This window comes from Cupressus sempervirens, chromosome 7 (assembly GCF_028749045.1).
Source record: "Cupressus sempervirens isolate cs-2001-9-10 chromosome 7, ASM2874904v1, whole genome shotgun sequence".
Lineage (NCBI taxonomy): Eukaryota > Viridiplantae > Streptophyta > Pinopsida > Cupressales > Cupressaceae > Cupressus > Cupressus sempervirens.
Window position 1 is genome coordinate 749,628,788 of NC_143124.1, and position 19,280 is coordinate 749,648,067.

General features: G+C 38.1%; 1 protein-coding gene across 3 annotated transcripts; it reads right to left on the reverse strand.

Annotated features, from left to right (window-relative positions):
- Positions 1-988: 988 nt before the first annotated feature.
- Positions 989-18,019, reverse strand: LOC149549437 (uncharacterized). 3 transcript variants are annotated; one of them, XM_089792812.1, is made up of 3 exons: positions 17,811-18,019; positions 17,635-17,686; positions 989-3,122 (listed from the first exon to the last, which is right to left on the reverse strand). In XM_089792812.1, the coding sequence occupies exon 3, from the start codon at positions 3,079-3,081 to the stop codon at positions 1,543-1,545; it is 1,539 nt and encodes a 512-aa protein (XP_089648938.1). In that variant the 5' UTR covers positions 3,082-3,122; positions 17,635-17,686; positions 17,811-18,019; the 3' UTR covers positions 989-1,542. The 3 variants fall into 3 exon arrangements, with proteins under 3 accessions (XP_089648938.1, XP_089648939.1, XP_089648937.1); XM_089792813.1 differs by having other exon boundaries at positions 989-3,131; XM_089792811.1 differs by having other exon boundaries at positions 989-3,135.
- Positions 18,020-19,280: the final 1,261 nt, after the last annotated feature.

The window sequence follows — 19,280 nt, forward strand, 5'->3', positions numbered from 1 at the left end:
TAGTTACTTTCTTATTATAAATTTGACCGGGGCAAGACAAATACAGCAATTATATGTCAATGGAGCTAATGTGTAACTGGAGACATTCAACTCTCAAATAAATTTATCCAGAGAACTTACAGAAAGAGCATTAAACAGGAAAATTTAGAATGGTAAAACCATATGAATTATGATATCTTAGGAAAGACCTAACATTATTGGAATTAAATGTAAATGGAAACCTTGAACCCAGGTCCCTATAAGGGAGTCGTTTAGAAAGCTGGCTCATATTATTGCAAATAGGTTTTGCAACTTAGAGAGCAGATGCTGTATTATTTGCACTTATTTACAACATCAAACATTAGACCCCTTCTGCACGGAGAATTTTAACCAGGATCGCATTAAAGGATCCAATAATTTATTTTTCATTTCTCTGTTTCATTTGTGTAAAAAGCACCAAGGAAAGTCCAGCAGAAGGGAGAATAGATTCTAGAATGCAATATTGGTGCATTGATGTTCAAAAGGACAATTTAAGGGAACAAAAAACAAGAGATTCAATGTGAACTGATCTTCATAGCCAGTAAGTGGAATTGCATTGAACATCTTTTCTTTCCTGGCATGCTGACTAGTGATGTCCGACTTTGAACCCAGAGCAATGAAACAAATATAAACAGAAATAGGGCATCAGACTTCTAGAAAGGCTATGCAAAGACTGCCAGTTCATAAGTGCAATTAACACAAATGAAAGTAAGATCAGGAAATGAACTTGATTAGACGCCTTAAAGGAAGCTGGAACAGTTTTTCTGAATGAACATGAAAACGAAAAAGTTCCTATCCTGTCTGCCAAAGAGCTGTGACCAAATTTTATTTGCACCCCTGATGCTATTAGAGTTAAGGCAGCAAAGTTAACAATTTCGTAAGACTGACCTGCTGTATCATGGCCCATCAGGTATCATTTTCACAAGAAATTAATTTAGTATGTTCCAAATATTTATGAAGAAAACCTGGGTGCAAGCAATATTCAAAAATGGATTGCATCCTCGGAAGAAATATCCACAATCAACAATACTCATACCAGAAGCCTTTAGGATCTAGTCTGAACGTCAAAATAAAGCCAAGAGAGCAGGGTGGTTAGCAAACAAAGCCATGAGAGTTCCTAAAAAGAAGAGCACTGTGCAAATTAAAAGTCTGATGCTTTGCTTCCTCAACATCTCTGTGATGTAAAGAAATCAGCTAGATCAAAGAATGAGCCGTACAATTAAGACAAACATCACATGCTTCAAATGTTCAAAGGACAACTTCACTTTTGTACCATTTGATAACATCCTACAATTTTCTGGCTGGTGCAGTAGAGCTATATTTTACAAACCACCCAAGAAAGCCTGCTATGACTTCTCCATTCAAGCTTAGCATAACAAAACTCAAGCAAACTCAAGCTAGAGGTAAGCAAATATCTCTTTCATACAAGAACCTGCCTGTTTGAAATGCTTTTAGCCAAAGCTAACCATGCCGCACAAGGATCTACAAAAAGTACAGTACAGTTACAGTTTCCATGAATGAAGTCTACCGAAGCCTATTGTGAAATTCCTCCAAATCTCTCTGAGAGAACTGCCGTGCATGTCCCTGACTTTCTTTTGCCCTTGCTGAGAAATAAAAAATCAACCATAAGACTAGGAAGTAACTCTGCATACAAGACACAATGAGTGTTGCCAAGAAATGACCAAGGACTTGCTGAAGTATCCATTTAAAGCTTCGTCCGCATACAAAAGACTCAAGGACTTTAATTATCACCGCTTGGAATGCCATGCTTTTCACAAGGTTCCATCCTCTATGGAGGGTTTCGGCACCTCTGTATTGCCTTTCCATTATGGCTACCCAGCAAGCTGTAATGTAGATACTGTAAGCCAGCCCATCAAACAAGTACTCTAAACTAATAAATGCTCCAATCCTAAAAGACATGCCTAAATCTGTTGCAAAATCATCCTTCCAAGGAGCCTGGAACGCAAATGGCATCGTTGACAACCGCAAGACCAACTTCTCCATTTCTTCCAATTCCAACACTTTTCCAAATAGAGACTTCATCAAGAATAAGCATTGTAGAGCTCGCAAACTTCCATGCAGAACTGCTAGCCATATTAGTCTCCACATGCCAGTTCTAAGGCCCGATCTGACAGATTGTCGGATGGAAACTCTCTTGTTCATGTGAGTAGCCACTACAGAATATGCCACTGCTCCAAGAACAGCTGAATGCTGCAAAGCTACAACAACAAGAAGAGTTGCCATAACCCCAAGGAGAAGTAAAATCAGAAGCATTGTGGTGCCAGTTCCTTGAGGCATTGCCCCTGGATGATCAAATCCTCTCCCACCAAATAACCTTCCTGCAAATATTCCTACCTCTTCTGATTCTTCAAGATCCTCAGTAACCTCCTTTTGTGTGTCATTTCTCAAAGCAAAAACTAGCCTCAAATTCATGTAATGGTGACCTCCAGCATCACTGTTATCAGTAGAAGAATCTTCTCTGATGCTCATATGACCTTGGGTATCACTGATATCATTAGCAAGATCTTCTCCAAAGGTTCCATGCTCTGTTGATTGCTCTTTTCCTTGGTCCTCTGCTTCAGAACTCATTTTTTTATCCCTGTGTCCATCATTTGTTTCCACTGGGCTACTGGAAAATGTTCTCTCGTCTCCACCTTGCATCAGTTCATGTAGATGTCCATTGGCTTCATCAACAGATGGTGGCACAAAATAAGATGGGAGGAAGTGACCTAAAGAAGAATCTTTGTTCTGCCTTGCCTGAACACCTGGCACAACGGCATTGTTATTCCCATCTACAAAAAGTTTTTGCCGCTGTGTTGTACCACTCGTAGAGTCTGGTGAGATGTGGTTCTGTTTGTCTTGAAAATCAAAGTCAAGTGAAAAGTTTCCATGTGATATGCTAAAAGAAAAGCCAGCCATACCAATAGAGTTCTCAATGGCCGTATCATACATTGAGGATAAGGCAGCTATGACAAGTAGAATCTTTATATTAGCCCTGAATGAAATTGCTGCCTGTTTGAACAAGCTAGGAATTCTCTGCAGATTTAGCCCAAGTCCTGCCATGGCTTACCCTCTAATATAGTTCTTGTTAGTCCTCACTGCTCCTGCATGCACTATCTTTATAAATAAGGAAAAGAATAAGCCTTGATCTGAGATAAAATGTTACCACAATCCCTAAACATTACATAAAAGTGTGGTGTATTTTATAGCATCTATTGATGTTTTCTTCTGACAATATTAAAAAACACTCACATAACTGATAGACTTACAGTTCATAACATAAAAACCACTGTATTCATTCATGTAGGCATTGACAAAATCATCAAAATGACTAAGAAGCATTCCCAGAATCTACAACTACCACAACCAGTTGAATAAGAATTCCCAAAAACCCACCACAAAGAATTGTGTGGGAGTTGTGAATGCTTGTGTTCACAGTCTAAATTTGAGAGATTGATTTCTGGATTCAACTGCATAGCATTCTGCAGAGATTCTGAAACATCCATGGTCAAGTCAAGGGAGCTAAATAGGCATTAGTAAAAGTCTAAAGGCAATGCAACCAACCATGTAGAAATTGTGAAAATGAGATAATTAGCCAAGTGGCCCTTGCAGAACACAACCCATCATGTGACAAGTCTGCTAAAATTCTAAAACAAAATCTTTTATGTGGGAATTCTTGAAAGACAGAACTGCTCACATGGACATACACAAAAAAATTAAACAAATACCCTTGCATGGGCATCTCAAAATCAACGCAATCCCCTATGCAGGCACTGCAGAAACAGCCCAATCCCTCATATGGTCATTTCAAAAACAACTAACCACTCGCATCTGCCATCCAAAAAGAGGATGCCTGATAGAACCACTCAAACAGACATTCACAGAGCAATATTGTTCCCCCATATGACGATTCCTGAAGCATGATAGTGTCTCATAAGAGCATTGGAAACCAACAGAGCTCCCTATATGCCCATTTCTGATCCTTATTTATATATGAAAACCTGAGGCCATAGAAACAAGACTTGGACTCAGCTAGGCTGACCCAACTTGGGACTCACAAGGACTCAGCACAAAACCAGTTTCTAGTGAGTCTAGCCTAGAGTGAGTTCCTGGAGAGTCCCCAGCCCAAAGGACTCAACCAGGGTCACGCGGCTTGGGACTCAGCAGAACTCGGAATGTCTTGGAGAGGCCTGAAACTATGCCTGAGGCTGCTTAGAAAATCTGTCTGGAATATCAGCTGTCATAACTATAATTCTATGCTCCCCCAAGTTTCCAAGGTGGATTTTTTGGGGCATGACAGTTGATGGCTATTAAAAAATAGAAAAAAAATTAAAATATGAGGACATTTCAAATATTGTTATGATAAAAACTAACACATCTTTAAAAAAAAAAAATCCATTTAAAACACACTGCAAGATATTGCATAGTTAAATAAAACTGCTCCATACATCCAAAAAATATTGCATAAATTAAAACAATTACTTCATTTTTACTTTATGTTCTATTCCATTTTCCCATATAAATATCCTTTTTAATATTATTTTATCCTACACCAAGTTTCCTCATGGGGAGAGAGGGAACGAGGGGCCACGTTTCAGAGACAAGGAAGGTGGGGGTTGTATGTGTGTAAATGTGGCCTCCGTTAACACACACACTTTAACATGGTCATTGTATGCGGATTCATCTTGGAACGAACATGAGGTTGTTCACCCAAGATTTGCCCTGCAAGCCGACCTGTTGCCTTCTATCTAAAGGGATTTTGCCTGTTAATATCCTCAGATTTGAGGTGTAAGCAACTAGACCCTCTAAGAACAAAGGATTTGAGATGCAGCTAATTTATATGAAAATGCAAAGTAATCTAGAATGAGATATGCATTTTAATCTAAGAACATGTAAAGCAAATTACGCTAAATGTATGCATTTCTAAAACTATATGGAATTAAGCTAAGAAATGTATGAAAGATAACAATGAGCTATGTGAGTGCAAAATGCAGCAGCAATTCGACGTCTATTCCAATTTCTCCCCCTAAAATGAAGAAATGAGGGTCTCTTAAATAGATTTTCCTGGAATCCATCAACGGTTGAGATCAATTTCAATCAACGGTCAGGATTAAAAATGAGGTTCAGTTAAGGTGGAAGATTCCCAAATTAAAGGGAGTTAACTAACTCAGATCTGAGTGTAAGAGTCAGTTAGCTCAGATAGACTGTAGTGTGAAAGCAAGTGATCTGGATCAATTCTAATTTGATCAGCAGTGAACTGGGAATTTCCATTTTTGAACTGAAGACAAGAATTAGAAAGAATATTTATTTAATAAAATGAAATATGCTCTCATAAATACCTTTTCCATTTAATTAAATAATTTTATTTAATTAATTAGAGACACTTTTTCTTATTTAATTAAATAACTTCATTTAATTAATTTGGAATGGCTTCCTATTTAATTAAATAACTGTGCTTAATTAATTAGAAATAGCTTTTCTATTTAAATAAATAATTTCGTTTAATTAATTAAAATAGGCATATTTATTAAATTAAATAAATTTAACTCCATAGTACATTAGCCTTAGGAGATAATTTAATTTAATAAAGTATGAATACTTTAGATTAAATTAAATTGAAATCAAATAGGTTTAACGTGGCTAATATGAGTGCGTACTATAGGGATTAAATAATGAGTATGATGAATGCAAATTAGGGTTTTTGCATCTGACAATTAAGTCAAGTAGCGAGTAGCAGAATGAGAATTGCCTATTAGAATAGGTCTTAGAATTGATCCAAATATACTAGAATTGGTATAATGGCAATGAGCCAATTTTGGGGTATTACATTTTGCCCCTCTTTGAATGAATGTGCGAGCAGCACTTTCAATTCAAAGAAAATCAGAAAGCATGATGCGAGGATCAAGAAATGAGATTGGTTCCAAAATTGATGATACGAAAACCAATTGATAAGCTTTTAAGGACTATCCCTAGAACAAAGCTTAATCCCAAGGAATCCAAATAGAATACCTAGATACCTAAAATTGATGAGCATTTAAAAGGTTTCTTCAGAACGAAGTTTAACCTTTAAGGATCCAAATAGAACACCTAGATAACTGAGATTGAAAGCATTTAAAAGATCATCTCCAGAACGGGGCTTAATCTTTAAGGATCCAGATAGAACACCTAGATACCTAAGATTGAAAGCATTTAAAAGATCATCTCCATAACGGAGCTTAACCTTTAAGGATCTAGATAGAACACCTAGATACCTGAAATTGAAAGCATTTAAAAGATCATCTCCAAAACGGAGCTTAATCTTTAAGGATCCAGATAGAACACCTAGATACCTGAGATTGAAAGCATTTAAAAGATCATCTCCAAAACGGAGCTTAATCTTTAAGGATCCAAATAGAACACCTAGATACCTGAGATTGAAAGCATTTAAAAGATCATCTCTACAACGGAGCTTAACCTTTAAGGATCCAGATAGAACACCTAGATACCTGAGATTGAAAGCAGATAGCAAGATCGAATTATAAGTCATAGAACCATCCCCAAAATGAGGCTTGATCCTTAGGAATCGGGGTTTAGATTGTCCCAATACCTGTAATGAAATGATGACAAGATGAAAAAGATGACAAAGATGCCAGAAAGGGGGAAACAAGATGCCCCTAGTGGTAAGATGCCTCGAATAATGAGGACATAAGATGGGAACGAGATGCCCCGAGATTGATTTGAATTTCAAGTTCAATGATGTAATCATCTTGCCCCCTCGGGAGCGAAATCGAAAGATGACACACCAGAAATATGATGTAAGGAAAATGACGAAAGTTACAGAAGGAATCCAAGGTTTAGCAGAATATAGAAGAGATCAAAACGATCAGGAGAAAAGATGAAGAGATCAAAACAATCTTAAGAAAATTGGAGGTCGCTCCAAAGTGATTTCAAGGTCCAAAAGACCGAGTTTGACCAAGGATTTGACCAGAATTGAGCATAGTTGACTTGAGTTGACTATATCCAAAATGAGTTTTGAAAACATGAAGAATATAGAGTTGAAAGGATTCCAAGAATTGCAAGGTATCAAAAAGATTTGGGCTGCACAAGCGTTCGATCGCGTCGGTCCCCAAAATTTTAAAATGCATTTTTGAAGCACTTAGGTGTGTCAGATTTCGAATTTGATTCCGAAAATGGATTCAAAACGATCAAATTACCCAGGGGGTATTTTTGCACAAATCGGAACACTTTGAAAAATTAGGTCAACACCTATATAAGGGCCCAAGGGGTCATTTTCAATTCATTGGTGTTTTTTGTCCTTTAGTGAATTGAGCTCTGAGAGAGACATGGCAGTGAACGTGAGATATCATCGTTTTGAGCGCTCCAAACAACACAACCGGCCAGCAGACTACGGACCATCAGTGAGTCATCGATTTCCCACCTTCGTACTTCCGTTTTTATGTAGTTCGAGGTCATTTATTGCATGTTTTAGCACACGTTTTAGGAGTTGGTCAATTGGTCTTCGCGCGAGACTGTCCTTTCTCGCGCAAAGATTTTCTCTCCTCGCTCAAAGAAACAGGGTGCGTTGTTTCTTCGTGCGCGTCGGTGAGGTTTCTCGTGCAAGAGATACCCATCTCTCAAACGAAGAAAGAGATTCTTTGTGCGCTAGAACTTTATTTCTCGCGCGAGGACTTCATTTCTCGCACAACAAGGAGATTCTTCGCACGGAAGAGGGAAACTTCGCATGAGATCTGGAGATCTTCGCGCGAGAACCCATGACAGCAGAGGTTAAAATTTTCAATTTTGTATGTAAAATTTGCATTTTTATGAACTTTGTTCTGCCATTTCATTCTGGCACTAATCGTTTGCTTTTCATTGTTGTTTGTGTGTGTGCAGGAGGTCTTTGACGACGTCGCGTTCAGATCACATTATCCACCATATGGAGAATTGTTGTGGAGTCTTGATGATGCGGATCGAGCACATATCGCTCGATTGGGCTTGTCCTTACTATGCCGGATCCCAACCGTGATGGTGAATCACGGCCTACTCACAGCTTTGGTGGAGCGTTTCCATTCGGAGACGGACACCTTCCATCTACCAGTGGGGGAGATGACGATCACCCTGGAGGACATCTGAAGGATATTGCGGATTCCTTTCCATGGAGCCCGAGTGGATTATGATACAGTGCCTCGAGCAAGTACAGAGGCACTTTCTGTTGTGTTTGAGAGGGAGTTGCAGAGAGGTCGAGCCATAAGTTGGGATGAGCTGATGCACACATACGGACAGATGCACAGACTGGCATTTGTGCTAGCGATCTTCCTGAGTTGCTTTCTGATGCCTGACAGAGGATAGCACGGGCTAGAGTGTGGATGGGGAGTCATGCTGCGCCGGATGGTAGAGGCACCTAAGATTTTTGGGTGGAGTCAGTGTGTGCTAGCCCACTTATTCCATGAGATGCATGAGATAGTCTTCCATGAGAAGAAGACTATGGCTGTCGGTGTTTATGTGTTGCAGATCTGGGCATGGGAGCATCTTCCCGTATGTAGGCCCATTCACGAGGATGCCCGAGAGCCGATGGAGCCATATATCTGCAGATATCGGGGGCATATTACCCAGGTCTTCCTGGGTAAGACAGTGTATTGGAGGACATGTCTCGATGACCTGGTCTCCGTTGTATGGCGGCCCTGGCGAGAGACAGAGGATTGGGGTGACACCTAGAGAGAGTTGCCCTGGATGTTCAGCTCGCGGCCATTGTTGGGTAAGACTACGCAGATCATAGAGCGATTTGCGATTTCACGAGTGTGGCAGCAGTACGGCCAACCACAGGATATTTCACAGGAGTACTGCGCCTACGCCAGAGTGGCGAGGGATGTAGGGCGGGGATGGCCTCCACGTATGGATCTAGGCCGATCCATGATAGATCTGCGCAGCCTAGCTGCGGTTCAGTGGGACTACCTTCCGGAGGTAGTAGATGCAGGGATGACGCCTGCCTGTCATGCTCATTTGATTAGCCATCCATTCCCACGATTTACTGATCCACTGGGGATGGCAGGTCAAGCACAGAGACAGGTGCCTCAGCAGCAGCAGCCACAGCCACAACCACAAGTGCAGCCACAGGTCTGGCACCTGGTACAGCAGATACAAATTCCTCCACGTCAGATGGGATCAAACACAGGTGTCGGGGGTAGTGGGATAGGACATGGTCGGCATCGGAGGCAGAGGACAGAGGAGCAGGCCCCACAGTAGGAGGCTCCACAGTAGCATGCACCTGAGATGCTTGATGAGGATATGCCGGATCAATTTGCGGCTGGGGTACAAGACACAATACGACGCTGCCGAGAGCGGATTCATCAAGCCTCTCGTCAGTTGGGAGATCTGCAGATACAGGTAGATGTCCAGGACTCACAGCTGGTGGAGCGACAGCGGGAGATCGATCAATGGAGAGAGCACGCCGAATCTTTGACAAATCGTCCTACAAACAACAGTTAAGCTGCAGAAAATCAAAGAAACAGAGCAACACAAATTCCAAGAAAAGTACGTTAAGAAAATTGAGTAAATTACAAAGTAAAAATTCTTGAAACAGAGGCTGTTGTTACAAGATCTCCCGCGAGATCTCTAGCAGAGCTGTGCGAAATCTTTTTACGGCCCGCACGAAGAAACAAGGTGCCAAGCGAAAGTTCGCGCGCTTAGGCACTTTCTCGCGCAAACCGAAAATAATCTTCGCGCGAAGATTCATAATCCTCGCACGAAAATGGATTATCTCGCACGAAGATTTCGAAACCTGCACGGAACTATACGGAACTGTACGGATAGAGAGCTTGAAAACTGATTTAAAAAGTGCAAAAAAGACCTAAGAAATTGATTTTCTCAGCCCCACAATGGGCGCCAGAAATGTATGCGTGTAAATGTGGCCTCTGTTAACACACACACTTCAACACGGTCATTGTATGCGGATTCATCCTGGAATGAACATGAGATTGTTCACCCAAGATTTGCCCTGCAAGCTAACCTGTTGCCTTCTATCTAAAGGGATTTTGCTTGTTAATATCCTCATATTTGAGGTGTAAGCAACCAAACCCTCTAAGAACGAAGGATTTGAGATGCAGCTAATTTATATGAAAATGCAAAGTACTCTAGAACGAGATCTGCATTTTAATCTAAGAACATGTAAAGCAAATTACGCTAAATGTATGCATTTCTAAAACTATATGGAATTAAGCTAAGAAATGTATGAAAGATAACAATGAGCTATGGGAGTGCAAAATGCAACAGCAATTCGACATCTATTCCAATTTCTCCCCTTAAAATGAAAAAATGAGGGTCTCTTAAATAGATTTTCCTGGAATCCATCAACGGTTGAGATCGATTTCAATCAATGGTCAGAATTAAAGATGAGGTTCAGTTACGATGGAAGATTCTCAAATTAAAGGGAGTTAACTAACTCAAATCTGAGTGTAAGAGTCAGTCAGCTCAGATAGACTTTAGTGTGAAAGCAAGTGATCTAGGTCACTTCTAATTTGATCAGCAATGCACTGGGAATTTCCATTTTTGAACTGAAAAGAAGAATTAGAAAGAATATTTATTTAATAAAATGAGATATGCTCTCATAAATACCTTTTCCATTTAATTAAATAATTTTATTCACTTAATCAGACACTTTTTCTTATTTAATTAAATAACTTCATTTAATTAAATTGGAATGGCTTCCTATTTAATTAAATAACTTTGCTTAATTAATTAGAAATAGCTTTTCTATTTAATTAAATAATTTCGTTTAATTAATTAAAATAGGCATATTTATTAAATTTAATAAATTTAATTCCAAGTACATTAGCCTTAGGAGATAATTTAATTTAATAAAGTATGAATACTTTAGATTAAATTAAATTGAAATCAAATAGGTTTAATGTAGCTAATATGAGTGCATACTATAGGGATTAAATAATGAGTATGATGAATGTAAATTAGGGTTTTCTGCATCTGACAATTAAGTCAAGTAGCGAGTAGCAGAATGAGAATTGCCTATTAGAATAGGTCTTAGAATTGATCCAAATAGACCAGAATTGGTATAATGGCAATGAGCCAATTTTGGGGTATTACAGGGGTGGCAGAGCCGAATTACATATAATACTTGAACAATTAAATATAAAAAGTTGTGCAACTGTATAAGGAATAAGTAAACACATTGCAATGATTGCATTGAACTTGAACATTAATTTATAAGTAGAAAGATTGTGTTGGAGTATCTCAAAAAGAGCTAATCCTAAACACGGTAAAAGCTCTAATTACCCATTATTTTAGCTCAAGGTATGGAAATAATAGCACAACTCTATTTCAATTTTGTCATCATGAAAAATGTCTACATATGTGTAAAGACTGCCCTAGATGATCTTTTGTTCTTTAACAAGCATATGAACCATGCAAACTGAAACAATGCTATCTTAGCTATTTAAGTAATGATAAGTGATAACAACTAAAAGCTGATACACATGCTGGTGAGGGGCAGCAATTGAAAAGACACTTTCTAGATTGCCCAAATTGCATGAAACTAGCACCCAATAGAAAACAATATTGGGAAAATACTATGGAAAGAGATCTGAAATAATCACAGCAGGTAGGGAGCACACATTCAAAATTCAGTATTCAACAATGCCAGTCCAATACAACAGAGAAATACAGATCTGGAACATCACTAGTGTAGGACTAAACAATCCCTTAAAGCCTCCTAAAACTCACTCTATTGAACCATGTCCACCCCCAAACAATGCGAAACAGCCTAAGAGGCTACGATAGACTCGTCAATACCAAACCGCTTTAAAAATTTGGAAGTCCCCTCCAAGTTTGAGAAACATCTGGGAGTTTTGGAGATGTCCAAATGTCCCCTTATGGTGTTTTCCAGCATGAAACAGCTCAGTGACTTCCCCTATCAGAGAAACCAACCCAGAAATGGCAAAGGGTGCATGCTAGTGGTGGAGGGACAGCATTGGGACGTTCCCTGGAGTTTCTGAGTCTCAAGGATATCCTCATCTCGGAAATACATGATTTTTCTGAGGGGGCATGCCTGAAGAACACTCTATTTGTCTAACAGATCACATCACAAATTATCAAGCCTTTAAATGATATTTATATAATTTTTACTTTAGTGAAATGTTCATGCTAAGACAAGCTATTTTATTTACTTAACAGTTATTTCCAAGGTTGCACGGGTACTCAGACCCAGACCCCTGGTACACGTATCCCATACCCAGTATGGACTGGGATATGTACCCCAAATTCAGAAACACCAGATCAGCAAAACAGACTTTTAAAAAGTCAAAAATCTTTAAAAAATGACATGTCAGAAAAAATCAGCATTTTTGCCTTGCGTCTTGTTCACGCAGTTGGTTTTTATTCACGTGTTTTGCATTTTGTTACGTTCCCGCGTTTGGTGTTGGCATTTACTTTTAGGTTTAGGTTCCGGTTTGATCACGGGTATAGCAGAGAGTATAATACAGACGCGGGCAAAAGCATTATATTGAAGTCTTGTTTTGTGCAACGCACATGAAAGAGTGTGGGCTACAGAGGGCTGCAGTATTGTAATGGAAGGGTGGGCAAATGCTAGAAATTGTCCACTAGTTAATATCATGGTAACATGCAGCAAAGGGCCTTAGTTTTTTAAGGCAATCAACTGTTCAGGGCAAGAAAGAATGCAGAATTTCTACACACCCAGCTATGTGAGAGCATTGAGGAGGGTGGGGCTACACATGTGGTCCAAGTTGTTACTAATGCTGCCCCTATTTGTAAAGCAGCAGGTATGTTGGTGCAAATAAAAGTACAAGCATATATTTTGGACACCCTGTTGTGTGCATTCATTGAATAATGCACTCAAAGACATTGACAAGTTTCAATGGATTACAGATCTCAAAGAGAAGGGGAGGAAAATACAAATGTTTATATGCAATCACCACCGCACACAAGTTATCTATCATAAATTTGCCAAGGTGGAGCTACTCAAACCTGTTGATACACGTTTTGCTTCTTACTTCATTCTTCTTGACCGCCTTTGTGAAGTCAAAGAAGCTTTGTGTTCCACAGTTGTTAGTGCTGCATGGACAACTTGGAGACAATCTACTTCAGATATTGCTGTTGAGGTGAGAGGTATGGCTCTTGATGAGCATTTTTGGGCTGATGTGAAATTTGTTGTGGAATTTATTAAGCTCGTATCTGAGCTGATCAGATTTGCACATTCAGATAACGCATGTTTGGGAGAAATCTATGAAGCAATAGATTCCATGTGTGAAAAAGTCAAGACAATAACTGGTATAAGAGACCCTTCTCTATATTCTTTTATAGGGAAGAAGTTACATGGAAGATGGAATAAGCTTAACACACCTCTTCATTTTGCTGCATATGCTCTTAATCCTAAATGGCATGATATACAAGTGACAAGGACAAGAGCTCCAAATCAGGATAGAGACGTAATGAAAGGATTTTGGGCTGCAAAAAAAAGATATATGGTGAGGATGCTTCAATTTTGAGGAGTCAATGGAATAAGTTTTCATGTGAGCAAGGTAGTTTGGTTCTGTGGAAGCTTTATATGATATGAAATTAAAGATAGACCCTATAGAGTGGTGGTGGAACCATGGAGGTGAAGCTCCTGAATTGCAATCATTAGCAATAATATTGCTCTCACAAGTAGCTTGCTCTTCATCTTATGAGATAAACTGGAGTACTTACGGGTTCATTCATTCACTGTTGAGAAACCGTTTAGGGTCAAAGAAAGCAGAGAAATTGGTGTACATTCATAGCTCACTTCGTCTTCTCTCACATCTAGATCCTGGATACAATGATAGTCCTTTATCATAATGGGATCAAATCCCACGTAACGCATAACTCGCTGCCCTTGTGGATGGAGAGGCTGAAGTAGATGGCCTTATTGACTCGCCTACTGTTATTCTACCAACAGAGGAACCTGAGCTCGAGAGCAATGACTATTCGGACAGCATCATAACTGAGAACCTTGATATGAATGGTCAAGGCATAGAAGACTAGACAATAGATTAAGATGTCTGATTTTTGTTTTAGTTTTTCGTTTGCATGTCAGCTTGCTGTTTATCAAGCTTAACTCGATAAGTAATCAGTTTGAAACTTTGGTACAATACTGATTAACAGTAAACTACAAACTTTTTCTGATTTTCACTGTTTAAGTTAAAACTAGAAGTTTATCATTTCCAATATCAATATGTCCTTATATGATTTATGATCTTATTGTTCATATTTAAAGTTTGTCTCCTCTGTTAAGCATCTAAGATTTAAAATTTTAGACATTCAGCAGTAGCATACATATATTATAGTTTTTCAATTATGGCTCATATTTTCATTTTTTTTGTTTTGAATGCTCAATGTCATGACTCATACTGATATTTTGATTTTCAGATTTTCTATAAGATAATAATTATATAAAAAAAAATTAGGCATACACATGTACCCCCGTCCCCTGTTTTGAAAAATACGTGTACCCGTACCCACGTACCCATGCAACCTTGGTTATTTCATAGCTAGTATAAATTTACTCTAGGATGTCCAGTTCGCCTATATTGGCTGCCGGACCAGGCAAAGTTTAAACCGGTACCTGGTCCTGGTGCAGTTTGACTGATGGTCTGAGCAGTGCTCAATTTTCAGCCACCCAGTTTGAAGCAACCCATTTACCATTCATACACAGGCAGAGCAGTGACTAACAGGTCGAACTGATGTAGAACTTAGTCAGTTTTTCAGCTCAGGAGCAGGAGGATTTATACAAATATAACACTTAACTTTTTAAGTATAAGTTAGTTTAAGTTATATTTGTATATATATGTCAGGATGTTTAAGATAGGTTTCAGCTTCATAGGAGTAAATAGCAGATTCTAGACTGTGGGGGTTTTCAAAAAAATCCAGACCTAGCCAAATTTCAGGATTCAGCATGCCTTCAGCAATGTTATCTACCACAACCTGTCCTGGCTTTTTGATGTCCAAAATGAAGTTGGAACAAGGATTTGTTAATGATTCTAACTCATTTCCTCACAAATCTCTTGGTTTCAATTCTATATTCCTGACAAACTTAGCTCACAACCACTTGCTCCCACCCACGACAGACATTACTTTCCAGCAAGCAAAAAATTGCTAAAACTCAGAGACTTGAAAATTGCTACCACCTAAGAGGCTAAGCCTACCTAAGACCGCCTAAGGCTCCCTCAAACATGTTGCCAAGAGAAAAAAATTTAAAACAGAAGTGAAGAAGATGATAAAGAAGACGAATATCAATAAATTTTTAACGATGATCCATTAGTTGAACTTCAAACAACGATACTTGAACTTGATGTTATGATTTAATTTTAATGTTTTATATCGTTGATGTTGAACTTGGTATATGATGCTCTGATGGTATGATCATGATTAATGATGCTGTGATTACAAGTTTATGATGGTTTTGTTGTTTAAATGTTTTTATGGTACTATGTGACATTCTAATCTTAACTCATGCTTCTAGGCTGTTTTTGTACTAACAAACCCAGACCCCTTTTCAAAATTTTGCCATACCAGCAAACCAGTCCTTCATGCACGAACTTGGAACTGAACTCGAACTGGTAACTTAGAATTTACTTAAAAGTTGTTTTACTTAATAGCTATGTTATGATTTTAGTTTTGATTTTTATTATTTTTAATGTCTGCTCCTAAATAGTTTTTATTAACACACTCATGCCACACCCCTTACTGCTACTGAAGTTATGCCTCTCCGCGTAACATCAATAAGGCATTCATCGTAGATATTATAAAATCAGACTTGAATTGACAACACTTAATAGCTTTCGTAGTCATTGTGCATACATGTTATATACAAGTTACAAAAATGCCCAACGGTGCAAGTTTCAACGACGAAATGACATAAACATAGAAAATATACAGATGTTTCTAATCACCAGTAACACTGCAATTTTGACCTCTATATAGCTGGTATGAACCATAAATAGCCTTTAGCACGAAAAAGCGATGATTTCCTTGCTCTAGTTGTTCCAAACATGGATGTGATATCTACTGTGTAGATTGACAGTAGCAGTTACATGAACACTGCCATCTAGTGCTTGATCCTCTTTTATATGTACACTTCATCAGGAAAAATCCCCCATAGAACTGCAACAGTCCCGACATCAAACATGATGAAGGTAAGGTTTTCCCTATTAAAGCTGTATTATACATGCCTACAATAACAGGTCTACAGACCTATGACATGAGCACCCTGAAGTTGTCCTTTGATATAAACTTAATCCTTCAACTTGCCCTAAATCTTTTAATGTAAAAATAGCAGCAAGTGCACAGATAAAGGCATCACAGTTGTATGGAGTCCAAAAAGTGACTGAAAACATGCCTAGGCTGTAAAGCATGGCTATCTGTCTCCAGAACAGTTTAAGGGCATCTAGACATCCCCTGCTTTATCCTTGTGTTTCCTAAAATATACAAGTACTCAACATGTTTCTTTTTTCCTGCAAATTCGATGACAGTGTGTCTCCCATCCCCAAAACATTCCTATGGGAATGAAGCCAAATTTGGCCAGGAAAACATCTCGAAAGTGGATAGCTATATTTTGATAGGAAGAGTAATTGGCTGTTATCTCACCTGAACCAACGGACAAGACATATATTTACTAATTTGATACTCTGCATATTGGTGGATTTGGCAAATTCAAGTTTACTAGGTAACTTGACCTCTTAGTCAAAACCTGAGAATACATTTTTAGAGCAATCTATAAGAAAAACGGAAAGAAATTGTAGAGCCCAACCCAAAAAAATAGCAATACCTTCAGCTTTAGCTTCTAGATTGACAAAATAAGAGTAGGAGTGGGTGTTGATACAGATTTTGAATAGAAAAAGCAAGGACGCCTGATGTGCAAAAAGAAACAGATAGGATAGGAACAAAAATAAGGCCATCCAGCATGGCTGAAACATGGGCAGGATTGCCTACTCAATGATTTTTACTCAATGAAACAAAGCTTAAAACATTAAAGGGACCAGAGTTCCTTCTGTTGAGCTTCAAAATACATTTGGTTTTCTTGTTTAATGGGAGTTTTCCTCTCTCATTTTTATGTGGTAAATTTAAACTTGGACACCTAATGTAAATCAAAGTTTCCGTACAGAAGACGGGAGATTAAAAGTCAACTATAGGTCAAAGCAATAAACTGTACAAACCCTCACTAGGGCATCCCACAAAACAAAACTATGGGCAGCTCCGAAAGCAAAGAGGCACTGAGATAACCAGCATATACACATTCCGCAACTTTGTATTTCACTATTCACAACAATTAATCGAACAAATAACTCTTAAACCTAGGCATGTTCAAGTGGGCAGTCTAGCTCATCGAAAACACGGCATTAGAACCTAAATTCGCATCCAAATGGAGCTCCTAAGACCAAAGATGATACCCTCCTTCAAAACCATATTTCATTCAAATGAGCAAAATCATTAAAGGTCCCAAAAACCTGCAACTACAGCTATCCTTGAGGAGATGATATGTAAAACGAAATAGGACGAGCCGAATAAGAATCATCGAGTGGGAAAAATCCAGAACAAACTGAAAGCAGAGCTAAAAAATGGAAAAAGAAAAGAAAAAGAAAAAAAGAAACCCACCTGTCAAGATGAACCAAAGATGAGCTCCTGCTAGCTATCCCCTCCTCAATTGCTATGCACACCAAAATTCCTGGATTAGATGTTTGTAAAGACAGGTCTAATCTTTATCGATTTCAACCAAAATGAAACGCCCAACATGAAAAGATAGTAGATAAATACAAAGTTCGGAAACTGACACAAGGTAATCGAGATTCTGAAGTGATTGTTTTAGATTTCCACTGGGTAGTTCTTGAACAGTTTGTGTTGAAATGTGTTTGGCAGCTAAATGTCGCGCGTATCACCTACCTCCCTAGATAATATCGGACGAAGGGACGAAGAAGAGCATGTTCGAAGCATTCGATTCCATATTTTCTTCAACATTGAAAAAGTAGTCCGCTAGTTGTATAGCTGTCTGTTGCTGTAGTCTGCGGTATTTATTGGTTTTTTATTTGAATTTTTAAGGAATAATTGAAACATTTTGTTTCTGCTTTTATTTTGGAGTAGGAGTTTTCTTTTTAAACTAAGACTAAATGAGCAACAAAGCCAAAGTCAAATAAATATGAAAAATAAATTGTATATCTATTACCTGGTTCCTCTAAATAATCTTGGATAATTTATTATAATACTGGTGTTTTTTGACTTAGGTTAAAGAAATTGTGTTGTGCATATAATTATAACTTTGTGACATTTATTTCATTAATGTTTTGGATCTCTTTGCATGATCTTTTTCAAAAGGAGAGTTGTAGAAAGAAAATAGATAGATTACAGACCAAAAGAATTTAAAAATGGAGGGTTGGAGGTTTGCAATCCATGTATTTTATTTCTACAATTCACTTATCCCGATGATGGAGTGTGATCTAAAATGTTGATGTAAATAAATCTACATAGTTTGTATTCAAGTTTTACTTCATAATAGATGTATTATATTTTACTCTATCTTGTTGAACACAAGTGCAAAATGTAAGGGCGTGGAGAGGAGTAGAATTACAAGTAAATGATGTATTCTCAAGCTTTGTGAGACTATCATAAGTTTTGTGTTTAACTTTCATTTGGGTCTATGTTGTTTGACACTGCATAACAAAAGTTTCATGTTTTTATTTGAAGACTTTTCCTTGTTCATTTTTGTTTGGTCTAGAGCACCTATTTGTTTTGTTTTGTTTTTGGTTATGGTTAAGAAATCATAGTTGGTCTAAGCATAAGTGGAGAGCTTTATGTGCATTAGAAAATGGGATATTAAGGTATAAATCATTATAGTAAAAGGAAAAACAAGTAAAATGAGAATTTTATATATATGGATGTAATATGTTACATAATATATATACATTGAGAAAAAAAAATTGATTAAAAATTTTGTTAACACAAAAACTTGCACTGGTGCCTGGTGTGTTATCCTCGGGCAATATTGTGTAACATGGAAACAACTTCCAAGTGTGGGACTTGCGCTTTGAGGTTGAATCTCCAGAGAAGGTTGACTTCCATACAATCAAGATGCACCTAAACTACTACTTTGAGGGAAAAGGGAGAAGGATTACATGACATTTAGGGTTTGTTTGGTTCGTGCATTTGAACAGGAATTGGCATTTGTAATTTTAAAAAATTTCTAATATGTTGTTTGGGTGCATAAATTGGAATTAGAATTGAAAACAATTAGAATCTGGTATCCTCAT